Raw genomic sequence first — 14,329 nt, 5'->3', positions numbered from 1 at the left:
CCTATACCATAAATATGTTATCAGACTGTCATCTGATGAGGTTTTTTCTTGGTTAGTGGCTATCAATATCTTTATTTGGCCGAATTGGTGATAGCTACTGATGCAGTAAGAAAATGGTGGAGTAAGAAAATTGTTGTCTTTTGCTAACAGTGGTTAGCTAATAGATTTACATATTGTGTCTTCCCTGTAAAACATTTTACAAATCAGAGATGATGGCTTGAATCACAAGATCTGTATCTTTCATTTGGTGTCTTGGACTTGTGATTTCATGAACATTTTTTTTTATGATATCCCTGTAACTTTAGGCTAGGCTATGCTAGTCAGCTTTTGTGTTGGGGGGGATCCCGGATCCGGGTTTGGTAGGCGTTAGAGGTTAAAGAAATCGGCCGATTTAATCGGTATCGGCCCTTTTTGGTCCTCCAATAATCGGTATCGGCGTTGAAAAATCATAATCGGTCGACCTCTAATTCCTACCTTCGAGAAATGTGTAACTTGTCTGCCTCTTCAGTCCAGGGTGCATTGCATGGTGCCGTTGCATACCTCCACTCTGCGAGGCACATCGATCTGCATGTTGGACATGGTGAGATTGTAGACTCCTAAATGGATAGCTCTAAAATCGCCTAAACCGACTGCACTAACTTGCTACTTCACATGCTGATATTGACTTTGGTAATATTGTGTGTAGCTACGTTTGCTTGCTAGCCAGCCAGCCCATAGAGAAAGCATTGCATTGTCGATTTGCTACCAACCGTATTATAAGACAAAATGAAACATTTGTTCACAACAACTATTCTGCCCTACCAAGCAAAAAGGCAGTGACTGCTCATTTGGTTGAAAATTAAGTTGTCATTTTTGCTTCATTAAATACATGCTTAATCATGTACAAGTATCCTGCCTCGTATTGTTGTTTGTAGAATATGGTGGTCGTGTTAGCAGTAACTGCATAAAGTTACTGTGAAACCAAGGTAAATAAAAGCTGTTTTTCTCAGTTCCACACTGAGCAGTTACTGCCTTTTTTGCTTGGTAGGGCAGTATTGTTCTCACATATTAGTGGTATTTCACAGTAAATTATAGGAGTGAGTGGTTTTGGGTGGATTATCCCTTTTACTAAGCCCTGTCCTGGGGTGTGTCTGAAGCACCGTTACTGCTGGCTTAGCTGTATTTGGCCTCTAAGAAATACGTGTACGGTTTTGAATGCATCTGAAAGCCTTAGTTTATAATCATAGCTCAGTGTGACGGCTCTCATATACATGTCTAGGCGCAGAACTGTTTTACCGACCAGAATCACAAGCCAGCGTACTACAGTGTTTCCCCTACCATTGTTCAAATAAGGCGGTGGGCCCCCCCCCATCTAAAATTATTTGACTTCAACATTTTGGCTGTTGATTTGAGGCGTAATTGCACCCCGCCTGGAAAATTATCTAGGGGGTCATGTTCATTAGGGCACTCAACTGCACATATATATTTTTTTAATAAAACCCAAAATGAGTGTTTCTTATTACACAGTCCACTTAGTGTTAAGTCCCTTCCTGTTTCATTCTGTTTTCATCCGTTTGGTAAGTAATGAACACAAGCCTGTATTCACCCAATACATGCTGGATGTTGATGAATGTACATGAGAATTAAGGATCACAACACTGCCTGCGTCTCAAAAGGCACCCTATACTTTTGACTAGGTGCTAAGTGAGACACATCCACTATCATAGAAAGCAGTGGGTCCTAGGGGAGACTGCTGCGGGCTTACAGTAACTAGGCTAGTAGGAGGGGGATGGAAACATTAATAAGGAAAAGTCCGCAATTCTCAGCTCTCTTAATTACGCTGCATTTTAATTGTGTAATGATCTCTCTCCCCACTCCATCTCTCTCCCTTTCTCCTTCCTCTCCCTTTTTTCATCTCACCCTCCATCCTTCTCCCTCTAGGTTGCGGTGGTGAAGATGAAAAACACGGAACGGGTGTACGCCATGAAGATCCTGAACAAGTGGGAGATGTTGAAGAGAGCCGAGGTAAGGATCATAATGGGACTGTAGAATCTACCATTTGACACAAAGAAATAGAAGTTCTAGAGCGTACACTCATGCTCAAGTCAAGGTTGGATGTTCTATTTCTATGCCGTAGAGAAGAACCATACCCGTCTACTGATTTTGCTGCCAAAAAGTGCTCAAGGCTTCATTTGCATGGTCGACAATGGTTGTTAGCCACGCTCACCCAGACGTGCACGATCACCTATCCACTCATGAGATTCCCTACGTACCTAAATACAGCCTAGACCAATTCCCTGGTTAGTCCCAGAAACGTTCCTGAAGTTCCAGAGTTCTTTTGTTTAAAAAAAAATCCTGGTTGGATGATTTATTCCCTGCTCCTGGTTCCAAGAACGTTTCCCTCACTGGTTATTCCCTGCTCCTGGTTCCAGGAAGGTTTCCCTCGCTGGTTATTCCCTGCTCCTGGTTCTAAGAAGGTTTTCCTCGCTGGTTATTCCCTGCTTGTTGTTCCGGGAATCCTCCAACCTGTATTTCTGAAAAACCTGGGCACTTTGTGGGAATCAGTTTTATTTTGTTGCATCCCTTGCAACCATTTTGAAGGGAAATGGGTTTCACGGTACCGCGGACTACCCTTAGAGTATTGGCTTTAGTGTAATACTACTGCCCCTGAGTATAGTCTGCAACGCTGCCCCTAACCACTGACCCACGGTCACATATTAATTAATCCCTGAAATGCTTAAGGTTAGGATTGATCCTAAACAACTGATCCTAGAACTGTGATGAAGAAAATTGAGCTGAACCTAGTTCTGGTCAGCCTCTGGACATATTCTGGTGTTGGGTGAATTTGCTCCTAGATGCTGAACTTGGGTCAGTTTTGCATTTCCCCCACTAATGGTTAAGATTAGTATTGGGGAAGGGGAAGCTGATCCAAGATCAGCATATAGAGGAAATGTTTAGTTTACCGTACACCGGTATTCTAGCTGGAGAGTGGAGACTGACTGACGGACTGACGGACTGACGGACTGACGGACTGACATCTTCTTTTATTGTGCTGTTCTCTACCTCTTGACCTAGTTTTAGCCCAATGGGCTCTGACAGTGGCCTGAGGCCTGGCACACCGCATCGCCAGAGCTTTTGTCAGTAATGGTCAGTAATCCCCATCCCACAATCCCTCAGTGTTTGTGCAGCCTGGGCAATACAGAGGGGAGGCGTTAACGACTCTACTGTACACACAGCACTGCCTGCAGCGTGGCATTCCAACCAGCAGCGTGGCATTCCAACCAGCAGCGTGGCATTCCAACCAGCAGCGTGGCATTCAAACCAGCAGCGTGGCATTCAAACCAGCAGCGTGGCATTCCAACCAGCAGCGTGGCATTCCAACCAGCAGGGTGGCATTCCAACCAGCAGCTTGGCATTCCAACCTGCAGCGTGGCATTCCAACCTGCAGCGTGGCATTCCAACCAGCAGCGTGGCATTCCAACCAGCAGCGTGGCATTCCAACCTGCAGCGTGGCATTCCAACCAGCAGCGTGGCATTCCAACCTGCAGCGTGGCATTCCAACCTGCAGCGTGGCATTCCAACCTGCAGCGTGGCATTCCAACCTGCAGCGTGGCATTCCAACCTGCAGCGTGGCATTCCAACCTGCAGCGTGGCATTCCAACCTGCAGCGTGGCATTCCAACCTGCAGCGTGGCATTCCAACCAGCAGCGTGGCATTCCAACCTGCAGCGTGGCATTCCAACCTGCAGCGTGGCATTCCAACCTGCAGCGTGGCATTCCAACCAGCAGCGTGGCATTCCAACCAGCAGCGTGGCATTCCAACCAGCAGCGTGGCATTCCAACCAGCAGCGTGGCATTCCAACCAGCAGCGTGGCATTCCAACCAGCAGCGTGGCATTCCAACCTGCAGCGTGGCATTCCAACCTGCAGCGTGGCATTCCAACCTGCAGCGTGGCATTCCAACCTGCAGCGTGGCATTCCAACCTGCAGCGTGGCATTCCAACCTGCAGCGTGGCATTCCAACCAGCAGCGTGGCATTCCAACCTGCAGCGTGGCATTCCAACCTGCAGCGTGGCATTCCAACCAGCAGCGTGGCATTCCAACCAGCAGCGTGGCATTCCAACCTGCAGCGTGGCATTCCAACCTGCAGCGTGGCATTCCAACCTGCAGCGTGGCATTCCAACCAGCAGCGTGGCATTCCAACCTGCAGCGTGGCATTCCAACCTGCAGCGTGGCATTCCAACCTGCAGCGTGGCATTCCAACCTGCAGCGTGGCATTCCAACCTGCAGCGTGGCATTCCAACCAGCAGCGTGGCATTCCAACCTGCAGCGTGGCATTCCAACCTGCAGCGTGGCATTCCAACCTGCAGCGTGGCATTCCAACCAGCAGCGTGGCATTCCAACCTGCAGCGTGGCATTCCAACCTGCAGCGTGGCATTCCAACCTGCAGCGTGGCATTCCAACCTGCAGCGTGGCATTCCAACCTGCAGCGTGGCATTCCAACCTGCAGCGTGGCATTCCAACCTGCAGCGTGGCATTCCAACCTGCAGCGTGGCATTCCAACCAGCAGCGTGGCATTCCAACCAGCAGCGTGGCATTCCAACCTGCAGCGGGCATTCCAACCAGCAGCGTGGCATTCCAACCTGCAGCGAAGTAGGAAAGCAGTCTTTAAAGATGAATGGATAGATGTGTAGACAGACGGACGGACAGATGGATAGCTAGACCAGCCAAACTCAACTGGCGGATCGCGGTCCGTGTCCGGACCCAGGTCAATCCGGACCGGACAACAATGCATTTTGTTATAAAAGTCAATACATTATTTTTTAGACAGCTTTTAAATAATCAACCGGGCGCAGCGGCCTCTTTAACTCCGCACCAATCACATTAACTTACCCTATCACATTAATCCAAATATCCTCCGCGGAACCTTGGGACAAGCAGGAAGAAATAAACAAAGATTTGACCGTGTTTTCAACTGTAAATATCACAGATAGGAGGAGCTTAGTTACCAGTATCTTTGTTAATATGGCTTGTTAATTTTTATTTAATTAAAAAAAATATATATATATAAAGTTGACTGAAAACTATGTTCAAAGACAAGTCAATGGAACAGTATTTATTAATTCTCCCCGCAACTAGCACAAAACCAATGTGCCTGAAATGCAGGGTGTTCGTAGCTCTCGTGAAAAGTGCCAATGTTAAGTGCCATTTTGACACCGGGTATAGTAAATTCAATCAGACGTATCCCCTGAACACTGAGGTGAGATCAAACGAGATTAACCAACTTAAAATCCCAATATGAGAGGTCCACCAAAGTCCTTATCAATTCCCTGACAGCCCAACAACATGCAATGGATTCTTCACTGAGGATAGCCTGGGTTGTTGGAAAAATCGAATTTCAGTCATTTCTCTCATGAAATCAAATCAAATTTTATTTGTCACCTGCACCGAATACAACAGCTGTAGACCTAACAGTGAAATGCTTACTTACAAACCCATAACCAACCATGCAGTTGAAAGAAAAATAAGTGTTATGTAAAAAATTGAAAAGTAGCAAATGATTAAAGAGCAGCAGTAAAATAACAATAGCGAGGCTATATACAGGGGGTACCGGTACAGAGTCAATGTGCGGGGGCACCAGTTAGTCGAGGTAAAATGTACATGTAGGGAGAGTTAAAGTGACTATACATAGATAATAAACAGAGTAGCAGCAGTATAAAAGAGAGGGCATTAATGCAGGGCAAGGTCAAGAGTGACTGATACATGAATATTGCACGGCCCACAGTGACTGATACATGGCTGTTGCACGGCCCACAGTGACTGATACATGGCTGTTGCATGGCCCACAGTGACTGATACATGGCTGTTGCACGGCCCACAGTGACTGATACATGGCTGTTGCACGGCCCACAGTGACTGATACATGGATGATGCACGGCCCACAGTGACTGATACATGGCTGTTGCACGGCCCACAGTGCCTGATACATGGCTGTTGCATGGCCCACAGTGACTGATACATGGCTGTTGCATGGCCCACAGTGACTGATACATGGATGATGCACGGCCCACAGTGACTGATACATGGATGATGCACGGCCCACAGTGACTGATACATGGCTGTTGCACGGCCCACAGTGCCTGATACATGGCTGTTGCATGGCCCACAGTGACTGATACATGAATATTGCACGGCCCACAGTGACTGATACATGAATATTGCACGGCCCACAGTGACTGATACATGGATGATGCACGGCCCACAGTGACTGATACATGGATTTTGCACGGCCCACAGTGACTGATACATGGATTTTGCACGGCCCACAGTGACTGATACATGAATATTGCACGGCCCACAGTGACTGATACATGGCTGTTGCGCGGCCCACAGTGACTGATACATGGATTTTGCACGGCCCACAGTGACTGATACATGAATATTGCACGGCCCACAGTGACTGATACATGGCTGTTGCGCGGCCCACAGTGACTGATACATGGATGTTGCGCGGCCCACAGTGACTAATACATGGCTGCTGCATGGCCCACAGTGACTGATACATGGATGTTGCACGGCCCACAGTGACTGATACATGGTTGTTGCACGGCCCACAGTGACTGATACATGGCTGTTGCGCGGCCCACAGTGACTGATACATGGCTGTTGCATGGCCCACAGTGACTGATACATGGCTGTTGCATGGCCCACAGTGACTGATACATGGATGATGCACGGCCCACAGTGACTGATACATGGATGATGCACGGCCCACAGTGACTGATACATGGATGATGCACGGCCCACAGTGACTGATACATGGATGATGCACGGCCCACAGTGACTGATACATGGTTGTTGCACGGCCCACAGTGACTGATACATGGCTGTTGCACGGCCCACAGTGATGTTCTGGGCATTCAGAGTATTCTTTCTGTTCATCTCTCCTTTGTTCTCAAGAAAACATTATTTTATATAAAAAACATAATTCATGACCCGTGTGTAGTGGTTCACAGTGCACTTCTTGCACAGACCATCATGCAACCACTTTTGTTCTTCAGTAATGTTGATGCAATGTTGCACGTGTTTACATTCAAAAGAACTTGTAATTAATTCAAATTCTTAGTCTCATTTAACATATTTGAATGTACATTTTTTTTTTTTTTTTTTTTTTTTTTTAAATAAATTTTATCCCATTTTCTCCCCAATTTTCGTGGTATCCAATCGCTAGTAATTACTATCTTGTCTCATCGCTACAACTCCCGTACGGGCTCGGGAGAGACGAAGGTCGAAAGCCATGCGTCCTCCGAAGCACAACCCAACCAAGCCGCACTGCTTCTTAACACAGCGCGCCTCCAACCCGGAAGCCAGCCGCACCAATGTGTCGGAGGAAACACCGTGTACCTGGCCCCCTTGGTTAGCGCGCACTGCGCCCGGCCCGCCACAGGAGTCGCTGGAGCGCGATGAGACAAGGATATCCCTACCGGCCAAACCCTCCCTAACCCGGACGACGCTATGCCAATTGTGCGTCGCCCCACGGACCTCCCGGTCGCGGCCGGCTGCGACAGAGCCTGGGCGCGAACCCAGAGACTCTGGTGGCGCAGTTAGCACTGCGATGCAGTGCCCTAGACCACTGCGCCACCCGGGAGGAATGTACATTTTATATAACAACATGTTTCCTAAGTCGTAGACGACTGTTTGTTACTACGCTGTACCACAGCGCCGGTAAAGGACGAAATCCATCCGGACCTTTGCCACCTGGGAAATTTGTGTCACTGGACCTCTCAGATAGTAGTTGAGTACCCCTGGACTAGACTCTACTGTTACATACAGCACTGCAGCATGGCATTACAACCAGCAGCAGAGGAGGAATGTTCAGTCTTTATAGATGAATAGCTAGATGGAGAGGTAAATAAATTGGTATTTAGATCGTAGATATACTGTCACAACAATCAGTTGTGTGAGTATGCCCATTTCCCAATAGGTTGAGTTTTTGTAAATCTAGGGATAGATTTTAGTAAGCATCTGAACCTGTTCAGTTACTTTACAAAGGGGAATAAAAAAAATGTTTAAAAAAAGCTATTTAACATAACTTTTCCTTTGTTTTATTTGCTGTGGAACAGAGAAGGTAATAACACCAGGGGCGTGTTCAGTATGGCAGACTGTAGCAAAATGTTTTGCAATGGTAAACTAAAATCTGTTTTCTTATTGGTCAAGTTCAGGTAGTAAAGTACAGTGCGTTCGGAAAGTATTCAGACCCCTTCACTTTTTCCACATTTTGTTACGTAACAGCCTTATTCTAAAATGCATTAAATAAATAAATAATACATCCTCGTCAATCTACACAAAATATGGCAAAGCGGGAAAAAAACAAAACATATATTACATATGTTTTCAGACCCTTTACTATGAGACTAGAAATTGAGCTCAGGTGCATCCTGTTTCCATTGATTATCTTTGTTTCTACAACTTGTTTAGAATCCACCTGTGGTAAATTCAATTGATTGGACATGATTTGGAAAGGCAAACACCTATATAAGGTCCCACAGTTGACGGTGCATGTCAGAGCAAAAACCAAGCCATGAGGTCGAAGGAATTGTCCGTAGAGCTCAGAGACAGGATTGTGTCGAGGCACAGATCTAGGGAAGGGTACCAACAAATGTCTGCAGCATTGAAGGTCCCCAAGAACACAATGGCCTCCATAATTCTAAAATTATGACCTGGCCACCCGGCCAAACGGCGTAATCGGGGGAGAAGGGCCTTGGTCAGTGACTTCACCAAGAACCCGATGGTCAGTCTGACAGAGCTCCTCTGTGGAGATGGGAGAACCTAAGCTGTGTGCTTATGGTCGTTGTCATGTTGGAAGGCGAAGGTTCACCTTCCAACATGACAACGACCATAAGCACACAGCCAAGACATTGCAGGAGTGGCTTTGGGACAAGTCTCGATGTCCTTGAATGGCCCAGCCAGAGCCCGGACTTGAACCTGATAGAACATCTCTGGAGAGACCTGAAAATAGCTGTGCAGCGATGCTCCCCTTACAACCTGATGGAGCTTGAGTGGATCTGCAGAGAAGAATAGGAGAAACTCCCCAAATACAGGTGTGCCAAGCTTGTAGCGTGATACCCAAGAAGACTCAAGGCTGTAATTGCTGCCAAAGGTGCTTCAACGAAGTACTGAGTAAAGGGTCTGAATAAATGTGATATTTCAGTTATATTTGAATCTGTGAAAAATGTAACCTGTTTTTGCCTTGTCATTATGGGGTGTGTGTGTGGATTGATGTGGGAAAAACAACAATTGAATACATTTTAGAATAAGGCTGTTAAGTAACGAAGTGTAGAAAAAGTCAAGGGGTCTGAATACTCTCCAAAATGCACTGTAAGTAACCTTGTACGATCATTGGCTTGTGCGAGCTGGAATGGCTCTTGTTTCTGTAGCGGGAGGCAGCTTGATGTACAAGTACACCTCCTGGACCTTCCCTCCCCAACTTATCTCCTTAACGCTGAGTGCCAAGCAGAGACTCATCGGGTGCCGTTTTTACAGTCTTTGGTATGACTTGTCCCGGGGATCAAACTCCCAACCTTCCATACTTAAACCACAAGGTCACTGAGTTCTTAGTTTAGGTAGTACCTTCCCGTAAAATATAAAAATAACGTTTGCTGCAACTTTTGCTTTATAATGTTGGCATTTAACGTAAATTATTTGGTGAACTATTTTGATAATATGGACTAAATTGACAGAGTAGGGAATTATAAATGCTGAGTCTTTTTAGACACATTCCAAGTAGGGTTGCAACATTTACAAAAGCTTTCCCAACATTCCGGAAGCTTTCCTAAAGTTTCCAGGTTTTTCGGAAATACTGGTTGGAGGATTCCTGAAATCAGTAGGGAGTAGCAAACAGCAACATACCGCTAGTCCAGTTTTCCCACATGACATCAGTCTTGTCATCTAATAGGGAGCGTGAGTGAGAGGTTGTGAGCGGGGAGGGGGGGGGGGCTATGAATGATGGTTTGTATGCCAGGGACAGACTACTGGAGTGAGATTAAGGGTACGGCAAACTTAGTGACTGAGATGAGAAGGGTCAACGATGTGGTTTTGGTGATTTATCAAGAATTCCAAGTTCAATCTGACCTGAATGAAATTTACCTTTTTAAAAGTGTTTTTTACTGAGAGTGTGTGTTAAGGTTGTAGCCTGTGTGTGTGTGGGGGAGTGTGTTATAGTTGATACCATTATTTGCCCCTCAGACGGCGTGTTTCCGCGAGGAGAGGAATGTTCTGGTGAACGGAGACTGCCAGTGGATCACCACCCTACACTATGCCTTCCAGGACGACAACTTCCTGGTACAGCTTCACACGCACACACACTTGTGTATACTCTGTGTGCGGGTGTGTGTACACAGTATAACCCACAGTATAACCCTGTCTCTGCAGTACCTGGTGATGGACTACTATGTGGGCGGTGACCTCTTGACCCTGCTCAGTAAGTTCGAGGACCGTCTCCCAGAGGACATGTCCAAGTTCTATGTGGCAGAGATGGTGCTGGCCATCCACTCTATACACCAACAACACTACGTGCACAGGTAAGGGTGGGTGAGTGAGAACTCACCCTGCACAACCTAATTGACAAACAAAGGCAGAGTCTTCTCATGCTTTGTTGATTTCAGAAAAGCTTTCGATTCAATTTGGCATGTGGGTACATGCATCAATACAAATTGATGGAAAGTTGTATTGGGGGAAAAACATACAACATTATATAATCCATGTACACAATAAGTGTGAGGTTAAAATTGGCAAGAACACATTTCTTTCCACAGGGCCAGGGGGTGAGACAGGGATGCAGCTTAAGCCCCACCCTCTTCAACATATACAGTTGAAGTCGGAAGTTTACATACACTTAGGTTGGAGTCATTAAAACTAATTTTTCAACCACTCCACAAATTTCTTGTTAACAAACTATAGTTTTGGCAAGTCGTTTAGGACATCTACTTTGTGCATGACACAAGTAATTATTCCAGGAATTGTTAACAGACAAATTATTTCACTTATAATTCACTGTATCACAATTCCAGTGGGTCAGAAGTTTACATACACTAAGTTGACTGTGCCTTTAAACAGCTTGGAAAATTCCAGAAAATGATGTCATGGCTTTAGAAGCTTCTGATAGGCTAATTGACATCATTTGAGTCAATTGGAGGTGTACCTGTGGATATATTTCAAGGCTTACCTTCAAACTCAGTGCCTCATTGTTTGACATCATGGGAAAATTAAGAAATTAGCCAAGACCTCAGAAAAAATTATAGACCTTGACAAGTTGTTTCATCCTTGGGAGCAATTTCCAAACGCCTGAAGGTAGCACGTTCATCTGTATAAACAATAGTACGCAAGTATAAACACCATGGGACCACACAGCCGTCAAACAGCTCAGGAAGGAGACGCGTTCTGTCTCCTAGAGATTAACGTACTTTGGTGAAAAAAGTGCAAATCAATCCCAGTACAACAGTAAAAGACCTTGTGAAGATGCTAGAGGAAACAGGTCCTATATCGACATAACCTGAAAGGCCGCTCAGCAAGGAAGAAGCTACTGCTCCAAAACCGCCATAAAATAGCCACACTATTGTTTGCAACTGCACATGGGGACAAAGATTGTACTTTTTGGAGAAATATCCTCTGGTCCGATGAAACAAAAATAGAAATGTTTGGCCATAATGACCATTGTTATGTTTGGAAGAAAAAGGGGGAGGATTGCAAGCTGAAGAACACCATCCCAACCGTGAAGCACGGGGTGGCAGCATCATGTTGTTGGGGTGCTTTGCTGCAGGAGGGACTGGTGCACTTCACAAAATAGATGGCCTCATGAGGTAGGAAAATTATGTGGATATGTTAAAGCAACATCTCAAGACATCAGTCAGGAAGTTAAAGCTTGGTCGCAAATGGGTCTTCCAAATGGACAATGACCCCAAGCATACTTCCAAAGTTGTGGTAAAATGGCTTAAGGACAACAAAGTCAAGGTATTGAAGTGGCCATCACAAAGCCCTGACCTCATCCTATTTATAGAACCCGACTTATTATGGGAAGCTTGTGGAAGGCCACCCAAAACGTTCACCCAAGTTAAACAATTTAAAGGCAATGCTACCAAATACTAATTCAGTATATGTAAACTTCTGACCCACTGGGAATGTGATGAAAGAAATCAAATCTGAAATATATCATTCTCTCTACTATTATCCTGACATTTCACATTCTTGGTATATTCACAGCTGTGGTATATTGGTCACAAACCCCTGAGGTGCCTTATTGCTATTATAAACTGGTTACCAATGTAATTAGAGCTGTTAAAAATACATGTTTTGTAATACGCGTGGTATACGGTCTGATATACCATGGCTGTCAGCCAATCAGCATGCAGGGCCTCAACCACCCAGTTTTTAAGTATTTTTGCTATGGGCACTGATGGCTAAGGAGCAACAATAGTTTCCGCTGCTTGGGTTTATTTGGACCAATCACGATTTCCCAGGTGTTCGCATCTTTCAAATGAGGGAGGAGACTTGGGGAGGGAGTGGCGAGAGAGCTCCTCGTTCTAACATCTCTTAATCTCTTCTTTTACGGACCCTGAACTTAGTCGAGCAGCTGACCAATTACGGAAGACTAGTTCTGGGTTAACCGTGATTGGTGTGTCTGACTGATCTATAATAGGCAGATCTTGCTCTGAGTGTGTGAAGGGGTGTGTAAAGAGAGGGGGTGTGTGTGTGGAGGGAGAGGTGCGTGTGTTTGGCAGGGACCGGTGGGAGAGGGAGGAGCAGCAGCAAACAGCTAAACTAGCAACTCCCCCAAAAAGTTGGTCTTTCTCTCCTGTTCTACTGGTTTTCAACTTTCTTTCGTTGTCCAGAAGTCATAGGCACCATCCTAGTCGCGTTAGCAACCCATCCTAGTCGCGTTAGCAACCCATCCTAGTCGCGTTAGCAACCCGTCCTAGTCGCGTTAGCAACCCGTCCTAGTCGCGTTAGCAACCCGTCCTAGTCGCGTTAGCAACCCGTCCTAGTCGCGTTAGCAACCCGTCCTAGTCGCGTTAGCAACCCGTCCTAGTCGCGTTAGCAACCCGTCCTAGTCGCGTTAGCAACCCGTCCTAGTCGCGTTAGCAACCCGTCCTAGTCGCGTTAGCAACCCACCCTAGTCGCGATAGCAACCCACCCTAGTCGCGATAGCAACCCATCCTAGTTGTTGCATATTTACATTTTCCCTCTCTCTGTCTCTGTCACCTGAAATGTCTGTCTTTTAGAGCCCTGTTGTCCTTTGACAGTAGTTGCATGTTCTAGAAAATAGTCATTGAGCCCACCTCCATTTGATTTAGGATCAAACCCAGCACTTCAGTTTTCACTACATTGCTTGATATCATTTATGGCTCTAGGTTTCAGGAAATGGCAGTTACAGGTTTTTCTAAATGCTCCAACTTCCTGAGGGGGAAGTTGACTGACCCCCCCCCCCCCCCCCCCCAACCTTAGGCCTACATCAACACCACCTTGTCAGAAAATCCTAGGGAGAGCCCAGATTGTACATTTATACTGAATTAAAATATAAACGCAACATTAAACAATTTGAAAGATTTTGCAGAGTTAAAGTTCATGTAAGGAAATCAGTTAGTTGAAATAAATTAGGCCCTAATCTAAGACTGGGCAGGGGCACATCCAATGGTGGGCTTGGGAGAGCATAGGCCCACCCACTTGGGAGCCAGTCCAACCAGCCAATTAGAATACATTTCCCCCCCTGCAAAAATGGCTTTATTACAGACAAATACTCCTCAGCAAACTGCACATTTTAGTGGCCTTTTGTTGTCCCCAGCACAAGGTGCACCTGTCAGGATCATGCTGTTTAATCAGCCTTTTGATATGCCACACCTGTTAGGTGGATGGATTAGCTTGACAATGGATAAAATGCTACTAACAGAGATGTAAACACATTTGTGCAACAACATTTGAGAGAAATACGCTTTTATTTATTTCAGCTCATGAAACATGGGACCGACACTTTCCATGTTGTTTAATATTTTTTGTTCAGTGTAAATGTATTTCTAGTTAGCGACTGAGGAGCAGGAAATTACCAAGTATACATAAGTCTGTAACCTACTGATAATACTGAGCCAGTCTTCTACCAACATTGTTATTAGTCTAAAACATTTGCATTTGCATATGATTTGGGTAGTGTGGGTGCTGTCACCGTGCTGAAGTGATACTCATAAAAATTCTTCAAGGTTGGCAGGTTTGGTGTGTGTGTGTGTGTGTTAGGGAGTCTCTCCCCACGTCACTGACCCTGTACCCAGATGACTGACCAGCCAGCCTTGTGTGGATGTGGGATAT

The 14,329-nt window shown here is 45.8% G+C and overlaps 1 protein-coding gene across 3 annotated transcripts in view; it reads left to right on the top strand.

Moving 5' to 3' along the window:
* The window catches only part of LOC120024298 (serine/threonine-protein kinase MRCK beta-like), a 121,771-nt gene that overhangs the window by 46,979 nt on the left and 60,463 nt on the right, over nt 1–14,329 (top strand). For all 3 annotated transcript variants that reach the window (XM_038968505.1, XM_038968506.1, XM_038968507.1), the window contains 3 exons: nt 1,921–2,004; nt 10,223–10,318; nt 10,409–10,557. In XM_038968505.1, coding sequence (XP_038824433.1) covers nt 1,921–2,004; nt 10,223–10,318; nt 10,409–10,557 — 329 coding nt within the window. The remainder of the gene's footprint in view (nt 1–1,920; nt 2,005–10,222; nt 10,319–10,408; nt 10,558–14,329) is intronic.

The sequence above is a fragment of the Salvelinus namaycush genome, chromosome 29 (genome assembly GCF_016432855.1).
Source record: "Salvelinus namaycush isolate Seneca chromosome 29, SaNama_1.0, whole genome shotgun sequence".
NCBI lineage: Eukaryota > Metazoa > Chordata > Actinopteri > Salmoniformes > Salmonidae > Salvelinus > Salvelinus namaycush.
This window is presented reverse-complemented; position numbering and strand designations above follow the sequence as displayed.